Source organism: Microcaecilia unicolor, chromosome 1 (genome assembly GCF_901765095.1).
Source record: "Microcaecilia unicolor chromosome 1, aMicUni1.1, whole genome shotgun sequence".
In the NCBI taxonomy this organism is placed as follows: Eukaryota; Metazoa; Chordata; class Amphibia; order Gymnophiona; family Siphonopidae; genus Microcaecilia; species Microcaecilia unicolor.
In genome coordinates this window covers 595364800-595385721 of record NC_044031.1, presented here as the reverse complement: position 1 = coordinate 595385721, position 20922 = coordinate 595364800, and the positions used below count along the sequence as shown (strand labels likewise).

The window sequence follows — 20922 nt, the reverse complement described above, 5'->3', positions numbered from 1 at the left end:
GGAAAATTTCCAGAATAATTTTGTATCAGTTTCCTATAAGTATTTTCTTACATTTCTAGTATTTATTTTATAATATAAATGTAAAAATTAATAAAAGCAATTAAAAAAAAAAAAAGAAAACCTCTTGGACTGAATAATAGTTTGTGGACATTGTATTTGAAGTGAGCCATTGAGTTCTATATTATTGGGAGTGTAAAAACATTAGAAGAAAAAAAAAGTATCATAATGGAGAAAAAAGTCTCACCTTTAGTTGCTGGTCTTCTCATCTTCCTGAAGTGTCTGTAGGGGTCCTGCTGTGGTCCAGAATACCAATTCTTAGAAGAGCTTTATGACCATAGGAGGCAACCTCTTCTTTTCCAGTATTCAGGAGGAGCCCGCAGGATACTTTTTCCTGCTGTAGCCCAGAATACCAGCTCTTAACAAAACTCTGCAACCAACACTACTGGGGTTTTCCCAATAGAGGGCAACCTTCTGGTTCAGCCAAAAGGCCAAGCACAGAATCTCTGACTATCAGAGAACTGACAACCCAGACCACCGTTCCCAGTAAAAGGTCACTGTCAATTTGTTCCTCTTGTATTATGGTAAGTAAGTTTGCTGACCCCTTGATTAGTTTTAATTGTCCTTATGTGTGTTTACATTATTAACCCACACTACTTTTATCCCCTTTAATGGATAATGTCCCCCAAAGTGTGTAAATGTAGCTCCATCAGTCTGCCTGTCTTTCCTTCAGTGAATAATTATTTAAGGTGCTGCCCACCTCCCTGTCTGCTAAGCTCAGCCATGTAACACTTCATTAAATCAATGCATTTCTTCTGCAGGGTTGCTGTGAGTGCAAAATGGCAGTTAGAAACCTCTTTTATTTTCTCAGTGCAATACAGACAGAGAAAATCTGCTTTTTTAAACTCACTTTGACCATATGTATCTCTGTTCCCAATTTCTCGTTAAACTTTCCCATTATGGGAGGTGGAGGGGTTGACATAGTAGGAGTTGGGAGCCGGACAGTAGAAAAATTGAGGAGTCAGAGTTGAAGGTTTGGTGTATTGACTCCTCAGCCTGGTTGTCAGCCCAGTATTCTAAAGACTAGGTTACCTATCCACTCCGGTATCTAAATATTTCAGCTTCTTTATTCAAATTGGATGACAAGGTATGGTTCAACAGAATCAGACATCAAGTCATCTGCTTTAATTTTATGGTTCAACAGAATCAGACATCAAATCATCTGCTTTAATTTTAGGTAAGCAGTTTAAATGTACAGTGTGTGACTACACTGCAGTACACAGACCACAACTCTTACGTCACATGGAACAGCATGCTTCGTTCAAGGTAAGAAATAGTAAGAAAGAACTTCATAATGCTCTGGAAATACTGGCAAGATAAGACATGGTATCAAGAATTCATGTGTTTTCCCAGTGTATGTGCCGACATAGCTGTTTATTGGATATACACTGAAGGGACGGTATTGAGTGTCCACACAAACCTTGGAGTTTGTTTTTAAAAATCCAATGTGTTGATCCACAGCCCATTCAGTCTGCCTAGCTGCCTCTGCCTAATGAGTACCCTATTCACTATATTGCCATCTTCCCAGCTTGTCCTTACTATTGCTTTCTTCAGCTATCCAAAGTATCCTTGAGTGGTGTCATGGTTTTTTGTTGCTGCTACCTCTAATAGGCTGTTCTGGGTATCTGCCACCATCTCTGTAAAGAAGTCTTTGTTTCAACTCCTCCATTTTATACTAATGATTTTGTTTGTGAACTTCTGTTCTGTAGAAAATGCTGCCTCCTTGGGTTTTTTGTTTGCATTTTTACTAACGGACAAATAGAATTGCAGAACTAGTTAAGAATATAAAAGGAAATCTTCCAATAATAAAGCTTAACTATATTCATAGACCAGAAGTAAGAGAAGAAACCAAAAAAGCACTGGAGCAAGGATTAAAGAAAAGGGGAAGAAGAAAATTAACAGTAAGCAGACTTTGACATAGTCCTAGAATCAATGAATGTGAAAAGGTTCATAAAGTATATATTTAACTGAATAAATAACTAAAATACATTTCTAAGAAAAACAGACAAAAAATAACCTCAAAACTCACAACATTCCTGGCACTTAGCCAGAAATGTCTTCCTGTGATCTTGAGATACACAACAAGCATCTGGAAATGTTATACTTCAGACCCCATATTTTTAGTTATAATTATATCTATTTAACTTTATACATGTCTAGGGTTTTTCATTGTTTAATAATTTGGTATAGCTTGCCTCATGTTTCAAAAATGCAATTCTCTACACTTGTCAATCTTAAATTCACTTGCTACCATTTGCTAATCTGTATTTGAGTCCTGTAAAATCACTAATTTATTAGTTTGTTCATTTGCTGAAAGGATTGGTCAAAATCAGACTTATGAGATCTCATTCATTTGTTGACATACATGCCTCTTCAAGAAGTTCCTTATCTTTCTATAAAGTTTATTAAAACTCCACTTTCTATAATTTGAGAATCAACCTTTTTTGTGATGCCATTTAAGAAAAGCAATTATCAAAACTTTTTTTTTTTTTTTTTTTATTAAGGGGCCCTTTTACAAAGGCGTGGCAATCTGGCCACAGGCTTGCTGCATGCCAATTCGGCACTACTGCCGGGCTACTGCAGTAATGTGGTAAAGTTGGCTAGCTTAGCGAGGTTTAAAAAAGATTTGAATGGCTTCCTAAAGAAAAAGTCCATAGACCATTATTAAAATGGACTTGGGGAAAATCTACTGCTTATTTGTGGGATAAGCAGCAGAATATTTATTGAATTTTTTTGGGATCTAGCCAGGTATTTGTGACCTGGATTGGCCACTGTTGGAAATAGGACGCTGGACTTGATGACCTTTGGTCTATCCCAATGTGGCAATACTTATGTAGTGTTTAACTTAACGCACAGCCATTTCCTTAAAAAGAAAAAAAAAAGCCTTTTACCACTGCCGTAAAAGTGGGCCTCAGCATGCAGCAAACAAACAGAAGTCCTTTTACTGCTGCTTGATAAAAGGACCCCTAAGTTTGCTGCAAACCTCCTCTGAACATCTCTTGGCAACTGAGGAGGCTATTAAAAATTGCCTCCAAAATGTTTCCCTAGTTCGACATTTTCAGTTTTGAAATGTTCAGTATTTAGCTTTTTACCTAACATATGTGTGTAGTGAAAAACAAAAACTATACTTCTGAGCCTGGAAACTTGTCAAATGCTCTATATGAAGAGATTTATTTATTTTCTTTATATTTAACACTTCATACATTTACACCATTCCCTCTGGGTGCTGTACAACAGAATGTAATGGTAATATTCCAGTCTATTGCCTGGATCTTTAAATGAAAGGAAATAGGAAAGTCATACAATTTCTTGTATTAATATTAATGAGTCTATGCTACAACAGATTAATATTTTAAAGTTTAATCTATAAAAGAAATATAGCTTGAATTTTAGGGATGAATTGTGGCTCAGACTGTTCAATCCTGCTGAGTAAGAGTAGTATTTTTTATGCACGTTATCAGATGCCTTGTAAATAGGTCTTCTAACGCAGGCCATCGAATACTGTATGGATTATGCATTAGTTCCCTGTGCAGAGAAGTCATATGATTACTACTTCTATAGCACTACTAGGTGTATACAACACTACCGATAAAATAGGGAGTCCCTGCTCTGTGGCAGTTACATTCTAGTTAAGAGATCAGAAGGGACAAGTATATTCCATTAATTATTTAAGTATTAGAGTAAAATAACTTCATAGAGCCTATAGAACAGCCAGTGGTGTGTTCATTTTTCCTTCAATTCCAAGCAAGGTAGATGAGCCACACACCACAAATGAATGGTGTTACCAGACAGCATTAACATGGATAGTGTTCATAGAAAGTTGGGGAAAAACCTAACATGCTTTTTTGGGATGTATGTCGGATTTTCAGTGTAGCTGCTACAGTGCAGAGCGCTCTTCCTATTTTTGTCTCCAGGCATCATATGCTTCCTTTCTCTCACAAGATAAAATTTTGTTAGTGCAAAAAGACCTCCTCAGTTGCCTTTTTTTTTGTTCTCCATCCAGTAGATAAGTAACAGCTGAAAACTTAAGCTCTTTTATCTTATTATTGGCCACTATGCCCCCGGTTTTTGGTGTGGTCTTAATTATATTCCTCAGTCACTCTACATTTTTTTTTTGCTGTTTCAGAGTTAATTTTGCAAACCTACAACTGATTCTATGGGACAATAAACTATTAATGTCAGTACTATAATAGAATAGTTTGAAATGTGTGCCTCATTCACTCTTACAATGAAAATATTTCTTTAAATAACATAAACCTCAAATCTCCCAATGGGGAATAATACACAAAGTATTGAAATAACCACTACCATTCTTGGGCGTGGATAAAGGTGAGCCAGTTGATGTAGTGTATCTAGATTTTCAGAAAGCTTTTGATAAAGTTCTTCACGAGAGACTATTGAGAAAATTAAAGAGTCATGGGATAGGAAGCAAGGTTGTGATGTGGATTAGGAATTGGTTCTATTTAATATATTATAATTGATACGGAAATCGGAACGACGAGTGAGGTGATCAAATTTGTAGATGATACAAAACTATTCAAGGTTGTTAAAATACGTGCGGACTGTGAAATATTGCAGAAAGACCTTAGGAAATTGGAAGACTGGGCATCCAAATGGCAGATGAAATTGAATGTGGACAAATGCAAGGTGATGTACATTGGAAAACAATAATCCAAATCATAGTTACCTGATGGTAGGGTCTGCCTTGGGGGTCAGCACTCAAGAAAAAGATCTGGGTGGTGTTGTAGATAATATGCTGAAATCTTCTGCTCAGTGTGCTGCAGTGGCCAAAAAATCAAACAGGATGCTAGGAATTATTAGGAAAGGAATGGTGAAGAAGACTGAAAATACTATAATGCCTTTGTATCACTCCATGGTGCGTCCGCACCTTGAGTATTGCATTCAGTTCTGGTCGCTGTATCTGAAAGATATAGCGGAATTAGAAAAGGTTCAAAGAAGAGTGACCAAAATGATAAAGGGAATGGAACTCCTCTCATTTGAGGAAAGGTTAAAAAGGTTAGGGGGCTCCAGCTTGGAAAAGAGATGGATAAGGAGAGATATGATAGAGGTCTACAAAATCCTGAGTGGTGTAGAACGAGTATAAGTAAATCGATATTTCACTCATTCCAAAAGTACAAAGACTAGGGGACTCTCGAGGAAGTTACATGGAAATACTTTTAAAAGAAATAGGAGGATATATTTTTTCACTCAACGAATAGTTAAGCTCTGGAACTCTTTGCTGGAGGATGTGGTAACAGCGGTTAGCGTATCTGGGTTTTAAAAAGGTTTGGACAAATTCCTGGTGGAAAAGACCTTAGTCTGCTATTGAGACAGACATGAGATGCAACTGCTTGCCCTGGGATTTGTAGTGCCAGGTACTTGTGACCTGGCGTGGCCACTGTTTGGAAAACAGGATACTGGATTAGATGGACCACTGGTCTGACCCAGGATGGCTACTCTTATGAAAAAAAAGGGGGGGGGGGGGAAATCAGCATCAAAAATTCCCTTCTATTGGTGAAAATATACCGGTTCAAAAAAAAAACCCTTCTTTTTGCTAAATAAAGTGAATGTGAATACAGTGCAATCTGCTTAAGTGCAAGGGTCTGGGACCAAAGAAATGCATGCAGTTAACGAGAGTGTGCACTTAACCGTTGTGACCCAAAGAAGATTGACATCTGATAAACATATGTACAATACTGTTTATTATTATACGTACAGTATACAGTCTCCATTAACTAACGTTAGGCTTACTTGAAGTAATCAGTTATAGTCCTCTGTACACTATTGGGTCTGTGAGTTCCATAGACTATGTCTGCAAGACGGTAAAAACTGTCATAGCACTGAAATCTAGTGGCTTCCAGATGGGCCCACACGGTGTTGAGACTCTCCAGTGCTCTTGCAAAAGTGACAAGAGGAGGTTGTTGAATTTCGCCAGCATGTGCCTTGCTGCTCATTCCATTATCTGTTTCATCATCAGCCGTTGTTGCCTGCGTGTAGGCGCACATCTCAACATCAGTGCTGTCTTCAGCTGTTTGTAGATCATAATCAACAGCTACATAGTGATGGAACTCCTCTTCAGTAACAGCGGCTGGAATGTCAATAACCTGTTCATCTGACGCATTTGCAACAGCTGCATCTGTTTCGTCCCTCTCCACATCCTTAACAAAGCTTGCCCACTTGTAGCAGTTCACAATGGTTGCCTGTGTAACATGATTCCAGGCTTCTTTCTGCATATGTAGGGAATCCAACAGTGATAGATTACAAGTCAGTTCAGCAGCACGTTTATTCTTGCCAGTCTGGTCATCCATAAAGCTCATCAGATGACATAGCACAAGAGCCTGGTAATGTTGTTTGAAAATGGCTATTATGCCCTGATCCATGGGTTGGATCAGAGAGGTAGTGTTTGGTGGCAGGAAGACCACCTTGACGTTAGACAGCCTGACATCATCCCTGTGTGCAGCACAATTATCACAAAGCAACAAAATCGGACGCTTTTGTGCCCGCATTCTAGTGTCTAACTTCTTTAGCCACTGCTTCCAAATTTCCCCAGTCATCCATGAATTTGCGTTAGCCTCATATGACACAGGAAGTCGCTTAACTTTCTTGAAGCAACGGGGCTGTTTGCTCTTTCCAATGACGAGGGATTCCAACTTCTCACTCCCATCCATATTGCAGCAAAGGAGGATCGTCAGTCGGTCCTTCAAAATTTTACCTCCAGTAGTTTCGGCATGTTTGAATGCAAGTGTTCCATCAGGAATCGCTCGCCAGTAGAAACCATTTTCGTCAGCATTGAAAATGTCACGAGGTGCAAACTCATTCAAGATGGTAGGAAGAACTGAAACAACCCAATTTTCAGCACCAAAGTCATCAGCGTCTTGTTTCTCTCCATGTTGTATCTTGAATTCTATGTTGTTCCTCTCCTTCCATCTTTCCAACCATCCAACAGTGGCTTTGATTTCAGCTGATTAGCTTTCTCCATAAGCAGTGGACCACTGACAGGAAACTGTCTGCTCCTGACTCGAGAAAACCACCAAAGAAGAGCATCTTCTACCTCTTCAGCTTTTCCCGCCCGTTTTCGTTTCCATTGTGGATTTGTATTGTTTTGCCAGTCTTCCAGAAGCTGGTCTTTCTGCTTCAAGACATGTGAATTTTGGCATGGGATTGACACCATATTCTTTAGCAATAGATGCTTGACTTTGTTTTCTAATTTTTTAAGAACTTCTATTTGTTCAGCCAGTGTTAGTCTTACAGTTCCGCCGCAACGACAACCCTGGTGTACACTCTAACAACATTCTTTCGCTTATTCTGCCTATGGCAGCTAAAGGGACGGTAAATTTGAAATCTCGTTGGTTGTCACGCGCCAATCGGCTTCCATATTCCGTGTGCGCGCTTATGCAGAGTCTTCCCTGCAGAGGAGTGGTCTTAAACCATGCATGTAAGCGAATCTTGCACTTATCAGTGGTGCGCTAAACCGAAGGTTATCCCCATAGAAATTGATGGCACCAAAAACGGAACCGAAGTACAGCATGCAGTTAAACAGAGCATGCGCTTATCTGACGTGCACTTAAATGGAGTGCACTGTACTTTAAATTTTTAAAAATTGAAAACAATCCAAATACTAAATCATACTTTCACAGACTAGAACTAGCAAGAGATTAACTGCATCTGTTTTATAAGCTGAGCCAGATAGATTATGTGTAGGGGAAGGCAAGTGTGTAAAAGTAGGCTGTAAATATGTTTTATAATAAAGTGGTGTGGGGAGAAAATTAGAAGTCTGCAGCCATTATAAAATGTAGAAAAATGTAATAAAAAAGTTTTTGTTTAATTTCAAAACTGAAAAATGCTAAACAAAAATCACTTCTATTCATATAATATATTCCTTAAACAAATTCAGTAAGAGTGGCCCCCATTGTATACTTAGGGGGGCATAATCGAACGGCGCCGGCCATCTCCGGGGCCGGCTCCGCAAGTGGGCGGAGCCAATCGTATTTTCGGAAACGATGGCCGGCCATCTTTTCTTTCGCTAATACGGTTGGGTCCGGCTGAATCTCAACATTTAGGTCAAATAATTGACCGGAACCTTTCACTAGAGAACCAAACGAAATCTACCATAAAGAAAATGTTTTACTCTATGTGGAAACTCAAATGTGTGAAACTATTCTTCCTGAGGGAAATATTTTGCAACCTGATACAATCAATGGTACTAAGCCATGCAGACTACTGCAATAGAATTTATGCGGATTGCAAAGAACAAATTACAAAGAAACTTCAAACCGCTCAAAACACAGCAGCCAGGCTTATATTAGGAAAAACGCATTTTGAAAGCGCCAAACCCCTCCGAGAAAAACTGCACTAGCTCATAAGTACATAAGTACATAAGTAGTGCCATACTGGGAAAGACCAAAGGTCCATCTAGCCCAGCATCCTGTCACCGACAGTGGCCAATCCAGGTCAAGGGCACCTGGCACGCTCCCCAAACGTAAAAACATTCCAGACAAGTTATACCTAAAAATGAGGAATTTTTCCAGTCCATTTAATAGCGGTCTATGGACTTGTCCTTTAGGAATCTATCTAACCCCTTTTTAAACTCCGTCAAGCTAACCGCCCGTACCACGTTCTCCGGCAATGAATTCCAGAGTCTAATTACACGTTGGGTGAAGAAAAATTTTCTCCGATTCGTTTTAAATTTACCACACTGTAGCTTCAACTCATGCCCTCTAGTCCTAGTATTTTTGGATAGCGTGAACAGTCGCTTCACATCCACCCGATCCATTCCACTCATTATTTTATACACTTCTATCATATCTCCCCTCAGCCGTCTCTTCTCCAAGCTGAAAAGCCCTAGCCTTCTCAGCCTCTCTTCATAGGAAAGTCGTCCCATCCCCACTATCATTTTCGTCGCCCTTCGCTGTACCTTTTCCAATTCTACTATATCTTTTTTGAGATACGGAGACCAGTACTGAACACAATACTCCAATCAAAGAATGTATTGCTTTCAAAATCTGAACCCTGGTCCATAAAATAATCTACGGCGAATGCCCGGGATACATGACAGACCTCATAGACCTGCCAACCAGAAATACAACAAGATCAGCACGAACATACCTCAATCTTCACTACCCAAGCTGCAAAGGACTCAAATACAAATCAACGTATGCATCCAGCTTCTCCTATTTAAGCGCTCAATTATGAAACGCACTGTCAAAAATAGTAAAAACAACGTACAACCACCTAAATTTCCGGAAAGTACTAAAAACAAACCTGTTCAGAAAGGCATATCCCACCGACCCAACATAGGGGGAGGGGTTTGGCCCTTTCAAAACGCGTTTTTCCAAATATAAGCCTGGCTGCTGTGTTTTGAGTAGTCTGAAGTTTCTTTGTAATTTGTTCTTTGCAACCCGCATAAATTCCATTGCAGTAATCTGCATGGCTCAGTACCATTGATTGTATCAGGTTGCGAAATATTTCCTTCAGGAAGAATAGTTTCACACGTTTGAGTTTCCACAGAGTAAAGTTCTGGTGGTTAGGAAACCCTTGATCCATTTGAGTGTGTTTCCGCCGATACCGAAGTAGTCTAGGAGTCTTAGTAATATGTTGTGGTTGACCATGTCGAATTGTAGGAGAAGTATGCTTACTCATTGCTATTTCCTGCTTGAATTTAGTTAAGAGCGTAAGTAGTACTGTTTCGGTGCTCTGTAAGGGGCGGAATCCTGATTGAGATTCATGTAGTATTGTGAATTTATTTATGTAATCATTAAGTTGTTTGGTTACCAAGCCTTCCATTAATTTGACTATCAATGGGATAGATGCAGCTCATTCTACATCTTACTTATAGAAATAAATTTATCAAAAAGAAACGAATGGCACACATTCTTGCAATATATCCAGCTGCAAACTATGCCAAAATATCTCACAGGACCCCACGATCATTCACAAAGGAAAAATATTCAACATTAAAGAATCTTTCACATGCTCATCTTCCAATGTGGTATATATCATTCAGTGCAAAAAGTGCAATGAAGGCTGCTACATTGGAGAAACAAGTCAGATATTAAAGAAGAGATTTAATTTACATTGACATCATATGAAAAATGACAGTAGAAACAAAGATGTCACACCTGTGAGACAGCACTTTACAAAACCAGAACACTTTACCAGTGATTTCATGATAAGGATCCTGAAAGGGAACTTTAAAGCAATACAGGAACGTAAGACCTTTGAAGTCAAAATGATTAAATATTTTGACACCCACCAGACAGGTCTTAACAAAGATCTGGGTTTTCTAGCCCATTACAAAGCATAAAATTATATTGCTTTGTAAATTGCAGTGCTCTCCTGTCTCCCTGACTCTCACCTATCCACCCCCATCCTGTTAGACTGTCACTGAAATGCTTTGATGTTTTCACTCATCCCCTGTCTCCATGCATATAGACTGTCACTGAAATGCTTTGATGTTTCGCTCATATATACTGTCATTTACCAACATTTGCTTATTTCCAATCTGATGAAGAAGGGCAACCTTCGAAAGCTAATCAAGAAATGTGTTATGTCCAATAAAAAAGGTATCATCTTATTTTCTTTTCCATGGTTTATTTTATTTTATTTCTATTGATTTTGTCACCAAAGCAGGGTTTCTTAAATTTAAAAAAAAAAATTTCTAACAGTTAATCACCCAGTCATTCCAACTATAGATTTATATGCAGTCATCTAGGTAGACCCATTGTCTTGGGCAATGGCTCTCTACTCAAAACCTTTTTTATTTTTCTTCACCACTTCTTGCGTTCCTTTCTTTCATTAATTGATTCATATGTAAGAGACTCTATACACATGATCATCCTTCTCCATGAGTTTTATGTTGATTTGTCCAATATCATATTTGTTCATTGTGATATTGATTTGCTTTATACCAACATTCCTGAAGTAGCGGCACTCACACATATTGAGGAAACTTTGAAGGACAGAACAGATTCTTGTAGAATTCCGAACCATTTGATTCTTACTTTTGCCCACATAATGCTGACTAAAAATTATTTTTGTTTTCAAGGTACTTTTTATCAACAAACTTAAGGCACTGCGATGGTGGCCTCTATGGCCCCTGACATTGCTAATTTATATGTGGCCTCCTTTGAAAAATAATTTATTCAAGAGCATCTTTTAAAGTACATATATATTTTTATTTATTTATTTGATGCATTTGTACCCCACATTTTCCCACCTATTTGCAGGCTCAATGTGGCTTACATCTACCGTCAAAGGTGTTTGCCCAGTCGGTGGATAACAAATACAAAGTTGTATAGTGATCGTATGAGGTATAAGTGGAGGGTCGGAATGGATGAAGATTGCGTGATGTCCTGTTCGATCATAGTCATGCTGTGTTGGTAGGTGAAGAGGGTTACGTGGGGTCGTTGGGGTAGGCCTTTTTGAAGAGGTAGGATTTTAGTGATTTCCTGAAGTTCAAGTGGTCGTGGATTGTTTTCACAGCTCTTGGGAGCCCATTCCATAGTTGTGCGCATACAAGCAGTATATTGACATTTTTATTCTTTGGAGGGCGAATTCTGACCAACTCCAACAATTCCACCTTTGGATTAATATGGGATAGTAACCTCACATTCAAGATGCAGTTTCATACTGTTGAGATTAGTTATGTAGATATTCTTATTAAGAAAGACACCAATTTACGACCTCCATTTACAAGAAACCCACTGATTGGAATACTTACCTTCATTACACCAATTTTCATAACAAGAACCTCAAAAAAGTACCTTTCTGTCAATTATTAAGGTTGCGCAGACTGCACTCAAATTACAATGAGTTTGAGAAACAAGCCAGTTTTATGTCTCAAAAATACAAAAATAGAGGTTACCCAGATCAGTGTATTAACTAAGGTTATATCAAAGCCAAATCAGTGGACAGGGAATCCTTATTAACTATACATGCAGGTAAGGAAACACCAGATAGAGTATGCACTTTGAGATACTCACACTTGGCCAATTATATACAAAAAGCCATTCAAACACACTGGCAAGTCTTAGAAGGACATGAGTGTTTCAGAAATAAGAAACTGGTCTTTGTGTACTCCAGGGAACATAATCTGAGGGACTGATTGGTAACCTTCCACATTATCTACTATTCCATTGGGTTCCACCACCATTAACCGTTCAGGCCATCACATATGTGGCTCTTACAGTGTTTGCCAACACACTCTATGTCCATTGCTGTCTTTAAGCATCCAGTAACCCAAGAAATATAGGTTACAACATGTGTGATTTATGTCATTCACTGTCCCTGCCTGTTGATTTATGTTGACAGAAAAAAAGAGAATGATTAAGACCCGTATCATTGAACATTGCAGTTGTATCACTAGTAATATACTGTTTAATATATTTGTGAGAGAAAGGTTTGCCTTTTTGTGGCTGACATGAAGATAGCCAAGAGTGAATACCTTAGAGGAATAGAAACCATGAGAAAAGATATCCAAAAATTAGAAGAATGGTTAAAGGTCTGGCAGTTAAAATTTAATTTTAGTATTATCCTAGGATATTAATACCTTGTTGGTTTCCAATATTAATAGTAAACACCTATAGAAACCTCTTACAGGCAATATTATATATCTTTTTTTTTCTATAAATATAGTGAATAGTGCTCATATTTGAGTGCTTATCAGAGCCCAGGGAGCCATCTCCTGTACTTAGCACTATATACCACCATCATTGCACTAGAGTCCACCACCCTACCAATATCCACAATCCACTGTACTTGGAAACTAATGTCCTTGAATAATTCAAACTGATCAAACTTATCTTTGGATTTAGTTATACTAATGCCAGAGTTCAACTTATCTGTAGGTGTGGTTTGTCATTCGTGCAAGGTCTCGGTAATCAATTCTCACCGGTCCTAAATTAGGTTATTTATAACACATTCAAATCAATAATCCGTGAAAAAGTGCTCATTCCCATAGTTTCTCTTTAGTCGGAATTTAATTACACTTTGAGTGAAGAAATATTTTCTCTGATTCGTTTTAAATTTACTACTTTGTATCTTTATTGTGTGCCCCCTAGTCCTAGTATTTTTGGAAAGAGTAAACAAGCGATTCATGTCTACCGATTCCACTCCACTCAGTATTTTATATACCTCTATCATATCTTCCCTCAGCTGTTTTTTCTCCAAGCTGAAGAGCCCAAGTCGTTTCAACTTTTCCTCATAGGGAAGTCGTCTCATCCCCTTTATCATTTTTATTGCCCTTCTCTGTACCCTTTCTAATTCCACTATATGTTTTTTGAGATGATGTGACCAGAATTGCACACAGTATTTAAGATGCGGTCGCACCATGGAGCAATACAAAGGCATTATAACATCCTTGTTTTTATTTTCCATTCCTTTCCTAATAATACCTAACATTCTATTTGCTTTCTTTGCTGCCACAGCACACTGAGCAGAGGGTTTCAAAGTATCGTCAACGATGACTCATAGATCCTTTTTCTGGTCGGTGACTCCTAACTTGGAACCTGCATCACGTAACTATAGTTCGGGTTCCTGTTTCCCACATGCATCACTTTGCACTTGCTCACATTAAACATCATCTGCCATTTAGGTGCCCAGTCTCCCAGTCTCATAAGGTCGTCTTGCAATTATTCACAATCCTCTTGTGATTAATAACTTTGTGTCATCGGCAAATTTCATTACCTCACTAGTTGTTCCCATATCTAGATCATTTATAGATATGTTAAAAAGCAGCGGTCGCAACACAGACCCCTAGGGAACCCCACTATCTACCCTTCTCCATTGAGAATACTGACCATTTAACCCTACTGTATGTTTTTTCTATCTTTTATCCAGTTTTTAATTCACAATAGAAAATACCTCCTATCCCATTACATCTTCCAGGTTTGCAAAGATTTGATTGAGTTTCTCTGACTTGTCAGCATTGAATACCATTTTGAGAACAGGTGTGAGGATGTTATACTACTACTACTACTATTTAGCATTTCTATAGCGCTACAAGGCATAATGCCATTGTATCACTCCACGGTGCGACCGCACCTTGAGTATTGTGTTCAATTCTGGTCGCCGCATCTCAAGAAAGATATAGTAGAACTGGAAAAGGTGCAGCGAAGGGCGACAAAAATGATAGCGGGGATCGGACGACTTCCCTATGAAGAACGACTAAGGAGGCTGGGGCTTTTCAGCTTGAAGAAGATACGGCTGAGGGGAGACATGATAGAGGTATATAAAATAATGAGTGGAGTGGAACAGGTAGATGTGAAGCGTCTGTTCACACTTTCCAAAAATACTAGGGGGCATGCAAAGAAACTACAGTGTAGTAAATTTAAAACAAATAGGAGAAAATATTTCTTCACCCAATGCATAATTAAACTCTGGAATTCGTTGCCGGAGAACGTACTGAAGGTGGTTGGCTTGGCAGAGTTTAAAAAGGGGTTGGACGGTTTCCTAAAGGACAAGTCCATAGACTGCTACTAAATGGACTTGGGGAAAAATCCACAATTTCAGGAATAACATGTATAAAATGTTTGTACGTTTGGGTAGCTTGCCAGGTGCCCTTGACCTGGATTGGCTGCTGTCGGGGATAGAATGCTGGGCTCGATAGACCTTTGGTCTTTTCCCAGTATGGCATTACTTATGTACTTAGCCTTTTTCTCTCTTTGAGCATAATGGACTCTTTAAGTCTCTCCCTGGGGTTGGTTGATTCTCTCAGTTGGAGAGGGAGGGGACAGTAACTACACTTGTGGAGGTGTAATTAACTCTCCCTGAATAACATGGCTTGCCGTTGTTAACATAGGCAGTTTGGTTTGCATAATATGATGATTTGTATTTGACAGCTTGTTTTTAAGTTCTGTTTTGCTGATTTGTTTAAATTTAAATTGCATTATCACAGCCTAATTTGTTATACAGCCAATTTGCACTGACATACAATTAGGTATTATGATAATACAGTGTAGTAAATAGATACCTTAGGGCCCCTTTTACTAAGCCACGTAAGCGTCTACGCTCGCCTGTGTGCCAAAATGAACTTTGCTAATTTCATTTTTGGGGCACGTCCGCAAAATATTTTTCTCCGAGGACAAGCAGGCTGCTTGTTCTCACTGATGGGTGACGTCCACGGCAGCCCCTCCAATCGGAATCTTCCTAGCAAAGTCCTTTGCTAGCCTTCACGCGCCCGCGCGCACCGCGCATGCGCGGCCGTCTTCCCGCCCGAAACCGGCTCGAGCCGGCCAGTCTTCTTTCGTCCGCACTCGGTACGGCTGTGTTTTTGTCGTGTCGAGCCCCGGAGAGTCGACCTCGCGCGTCCGTTTTAAAATAGACGTGTTTTTTTTTTTCTTCGGAAAAGTTCTAATTCGTTCGGGAAGTGCTCCGGAAACCCCCTTGGGTTTCGTTTGCCCCTTCCCGTGTTTCTAGTTTTTGCCCCGGTAAGTTTTCTTTCGTCGTCGGGGTAGGCCTCTTTTCGGCCTCGGTCGAGATTTTTCTCCCTTAAAGTTTTGGTGCTCCAAATTCGTCATTTCGGATTTTGATTTCGCCGGCGTGATTTTTCCGCCCATGACATCGAAGCCTTCCAGCGGCTTCAAGAAGTGCACCCAGTGCGCCCGGGTAATCTCGCTCACTGATAGGCACTCTTCGTGCCTTCAGTGTCTGGGGGCCGAGCACCGTCCTCAGAACTGTAGTCTGTATTCCCTGTTACAAAGGCGGACTCAGGTAGCGAGATTGGCCCAGTGGAACGTTTTGTTCTCGGGCTCTTCGTCGGCATCGGCACCGGGGTCATCGTGTGCATCGACGTCATCAGCATCCAGACCTTCATCCTTGGCCGCCAGTGCATCGAGTGCATCGAGGCATCGGCCCTCTGCATCGGCGCCGAGACATCGGATAGCTGCATCGACGTCAGTGGTACCGGGACCTCGTCTCCTGATGTCGTCGGACGGTGGTGCATCGGGTGGAGTGCAGGTGAGGGCTGTCCATTCCCCTGCTGGTGGCGGTGAGCCTTCGGGTGGGTCTCCCCCTACCCTGAGGGCTCCTGCGGTACAGCCCCCCCGGGATCGACCTGCTTCGACCTCGGCCCTGAGGAAGCGACGGATGGATTCTACGTCCTCCTCGTCGGTGCCGGGGAGCTCCGGTGACATGCTTCGGAAGAAGTCGAAGAAGCATCGACACCGGTCTCCTCCCCGCGTCGGCACCGAGAGCTCTGGGTCGCCGAGGGAGCCGGCACCCAGCAGGCATCGGCACCGAGAGGACCGCTCACCCTCTGTTCAGGAGGTGTCAATGCGCTCCACTCTGGACAGCCCGGAACAGCCTCCACGCCCGGAACAGGTTCTGACGTCGACGCCTGCATCGACCTCCATGCCTTTCTCTGCAGCCGCTCTGAACGAGAGCCTCCGGGCCGTTCTCCCAGAGATTCTGGGAGAGCTGTTGCGCCCTACCCCTCCGGTACCGGCGGTGCTTGCGCCTCCGGTACCGTCGAGCGTGGTGCCGGCTGGCCCATCGCCCGGGGTGAGGTCCCCGACGTCGGTACCGCGTGCGGTGCCGACTGCGGCCACCTCCCAGGAAGGCTCCCCGACTACGTCGGCGGAGGGAGCTTCGCCGATGCGGGCGAGGGAGTCTACCTCTCGACGCCCCCATCGTGGACGTGGCTCCACTGAGTCGAGCCGGGCGAGGTTGCAGACACAGGTCCGTGAACTTGTGTCTGACACCGAGGGTGAGGCCTCGTGGGAAGAGGAAGAAGACCCCAGATATTTCTCTGACGAGGAGTCTGAGGGTCTTCCTTCCGATCCCACTCCCTCTCCTGAAAGACAGCTTTCTCCTCCTGAGAGTCTGTCTTTCGCTTCCTTTGTCCGGGAGATGTCTACGGCCATCCCCTTCCCGGTGGTTGTGGAGGACGAGCCCAGGGCTGAAATGTTTGAGCTCCTGGACTATCCTTCTCCACCTAAGGAAGCGTCCACTGTTCCCTTGCACCATGTCCTAAAAAAGACATTGCTTGCGAACTGGACCAAGCCGCTAAGTAATCCCCACATTCCCAAGAAGATCGAGTCCCAGTACCGGATCCATGGGGACCCAGAGCTGATGCGCACCCAGTTGCCTCATGACTCTGGAGTTGTGGATTTGGCCCTAAAGAAGGCTAAGAGTTCTAGAGAGCATGCTTCGGCGCCCCCGGGCAAAGACTCTAGAACCTTAGACTCCTTTGGGAGGAAGGCCTACCATTCTTCTATGCTCGTGGCCAAAATCCAGTCTTACCAGCTCTACACGAGCATACACATGCGGAACAATGTGCGGCAGTTGGCGGGCTTGGTTGATGCTCTTCCCCCTGAGCAAGCCAAGCCTTTTCAGGAGGTGGTCAGGCAGCTGAAGGCGTGCAGAAAATTCCTGGCCAGAGGGGTGTATGACACCTTTGATGTTGCGTCCAGGGCCGCTGCTCAAGGTGTGGTGATGCGCAGGCTCTCATGGCTGCGTGCCTCCGACCTGGAGAATAGACTCCAGCAGCGGATTGCGGACTCGCCTTGCCGTGCGGACAATATTTTTGGAGAGAAGGTCGAGCAGGTGGTAGAGCATCTCCACCAGCGGGACACCGCATTCGACAAGTTCTCCCGCCGGCAGCCTTCAGCCTCTACCTCTACAGGTAGAAGATTTTTTGGGGGAAGGAGGACTGTTCCCTACTCTTCTGGTAAGCGTAGGTACAATCCTCCTTCTCGACAGCCTGCGGCCCAGGCTAAGCCCCAGCGCGCTCGCTCTCGTCAGCAGCGTGCGCCTCAGCAAGGCCCCGCGGCTCCCCAGCAAAAGCAAGGGGCGAGCTTTTGACTGGCTCCAGCAGAGCATAGCCAACATAAAAGTGTCAGTGCCGGGCGACCTGCCGGTCGGGGGGAGGTTGAAAGCTTTTCACCAAAGGTGGCCTCTCATAACCTCCGATCAGTGGGTTCTGCAAATAGTCCGGCAAGGATACACCCTCAATTTGGCCTCAAAACCTCCAAATTGTCCACCGGGAGCTCAGTCTTACAGCTTCCAGCACAAGCAGGTACTTGCAGAGGAACTCTCCGCCCTTCTCAGCGCCAACGCGGTCGAGCCCGTGCCATCCGGGCAAGAAGGGCTGGGATTCTATTCCAGGTACTTCCTTGTGGAAAAGAAAACAGGGGGGATGCGTCCCATCCTAGACCTAAGGGCCCTGAACAAATATCTCGTAAAAGAAAAGTTCAGGATGCTTTCCCTGGGCACCCTTCTCCCCATGATTCAGCAAAACGATTGGCTATGCTCTCTGGACTTGAAGGATGCCTACACACACATCCCGATACTGCCAGCTCACAGACAGTATCTGCGATTTCAACTGGGCACACGTCACTTCCAGTACTGTGTGCTGCCCTTTGGGCTCGCCTCTGCGCCCAGGGTGTTCACAAAGTGCCTGGCTGTGGTAGCAGCGGCACTTCGCAGGCTGGGGGTGCACGTGTTCCCATATCTCGACGATTGGCTGGTGAAGAACACATCCGAGGCAGGAGCCCTGCAGTCCATGCAGATGACTATTCGCCTCCTGGAGCTACTGGGGTTTGTGATAAATTATCCAAAGTCCCATCTTCTCCCAGTGCAGAAGCTCGAATTCATAGGAGCTCTGCTGGATTCTCGGACGGCTCGCGCCTATCTCCCAGAGGCGAGGGCCAACAACTTGTTGTCCCTCGTCTCGCGAGTGCGAGCGTCCCAGCAGATCACAGCTCGGCAGATGTTGAGATTGCTGGGCCACATGGCCTCCACAGTTCATGTGACTCCCATGGCCCGTCTTCACATGAGATCTGCTCAATGGACCCTAGCCTCCCAGTGGTATCAGGCTGCTGGGGGTCTAGAAGACGTGATCCACCTGTCCACGAGTTTTCTCGAATCCCTGTATTGGTGGACAATCTGGTCCAATTTGACTCTGGGACGTCCTTTCCAAATTCCTCAGCCACAAAAAGTGCTGACAACGGATGCGTCTCTCCTGGGATGGGGAGCTCATGTCGATGGGCTTCACACCCAAGGAAGTTGGTCCCTCCAGGAACGCGGTCTACAGATCAATCTCCTGGAGTTGCGAGCGATCTGGAACGCTCTAAAGGCTTTCAGAGATCGGCTGTCCCATCAAATTATCCAAATTCAGACAGACAACCAGGTTGCCATGTACTATATCAACAAGCAGGGGGGCACCGGATCTCGCCCCCTGTGTCAGGAAGCCGTCAGCATGTGGCTCTGGGCTCGCCGTCTCGGCATGGTGCTCCAAGCCACATATCTGGCAGGCGTAAACAACAGTCTGGCCGACAGGTTGAGCAGGATTATGCAACCTCACGAGTGGTCGCTCAACTCCAGAGTGGTGCGCCAGATCTTCCAAGCGTGGGGCACCCCCTTGGTGGATCTCTTCGCATCTCGAGTGAACCACACAGTCCCTCAGTTCTGTTCCAGGCTTCAGGCCCCCGGCAGACTGGCATCGGATGCCTTCCTCCTGGATTGGGGGGAGGGCCTGCTGTATGCTTATCCTCCCATTCCTCTGGTGGGGAAGACTTTGTTGAAACTCAAGCAAGACAGAGGCACCATGATTCTGATTGCTCCTTTTTGGCCGCGTCAGATCTGGTTCCCTCTTCTTCTGGAGTTATCCTCCGAAGAACCGTGGAGATTGGAGTGTTTTCCGACCCTCATCACGCAGGACGAAGGGGCTCTTCTGCATCCCAGCCTCCGGTCCCTGGCTCTCACGGCCTGGATGTTGAGAGCGTAGACTTTGCCTCTTTGGGTCTGTCAGAGGGTGTCTCCCGCGTCTTGCTTGCTTCCAGGAAAGATTCCACTAAGAGGAGTTACTTCTTTCTGTGGAGGAGGTTTGCCGTCTGGTGTGACAGCAAGGCCCTAGCTCCTCGCTCTTGTCCTACACAGACCCTGCTTGAATACCTTCTGCACTTGTCTGAGTCTGGTCTCAAGACCAACTCTGTAAGAGTTCACCTTAGCGCAGTTAGTGCATACCATTACCATGTGGAAGGTAAGCCGATCTCAGGACAGCCTTTAGTTGTTCGCTTCATGAGAGGTTTGCTTTTGTCAAAGCCCCCTGTCAAGCCTCCTACAGTGTCATGGGATCTCAATGTCGTTCTCACCCAGCTGATGAAACCTCCTTTTGAGCCACTGAATTCCTGCCATCTGAAGTACTTGACCTGGAAGGTCATTTTCTTGGTGGCAGTTACTTCAGCTCATAGAGTCAGTGAGCTTCAGGCCCTGGTAGCCCAGGCCCCTTACACCAAATTTCATCATAACAGAGTAGTCCTCCGCACTCACCCTAAGTTCTTGCCAAAGGTCGTGTCGGAGTTCCATCTGAACCAGTCAATTGTCTTGCCAACATTCTTTCCCCGTCCTCATTCCTGCCCTGCTGAACGTCAGCTGCACACATTGGACTGCAAGAGAGCATTGGCCTTCTATCTGGAGCGGACACAGCCCCACAGACAGTCCGCCCAATTGTTTGTTTCTTTTGATCCCAATAGGAGGGGAGTGGCTGTAGGGAAACGCACCATATCCAATTGGCTAGCAGATTGCATTTCCTTCACTTACGCCCAGGCGGGGCTGGCTCTTGAGGGTCATGTCACGGCTCATAATGTTAGAGCCATGGCTGCGTCGGTAGCCCACTTGAAGTCAGCCTCCATTGAAGAAATTTGCAAAGCTGCGACGTGGTCATCTGTCCACACATTCGCATCTCATTACTGCCTGCAGCAGGATACCCGACGCGACAGTCGGTTCGGGCAGTCAGTTCTTCAGAACCTGTTTGGGCTTTAGGATCCAACTCCACCCCCCGAGGGCCCTGTTTGTTCTGTTCCAGGCTGCACTCTCAGTTAGTTGGTAAATTTTTTAGGTCAATCTCAGTTATGTCCTCGCCGTTGC

General features: G+C 43.6%; 1 protein-coding gene across 4 annotated transcripts in view; it reads left to right on the top strand.

Moving 5' to 3' along the window:
* Positions 1–20922, top strand: part of ZFAT (zinc finger and AT-hook domain containing) — a 283052-nt gene that overhangs the window by 167812 nt on the left and 94318 nt on the right. For all 4 annotated transcript variants that reach the window (XM_030219458.1, XM_030219474.1, XM_030219449.1 and 1 more), the window contains exon 11: positions 1235–1323. In XM_030219458.1, the coding sequence (XP_030075318.1) occupies positions 1235–1323 (89 nt within the window). The remainder of the gene's footprint in view (positions 1–1234; positions 1324–20922) is intronic.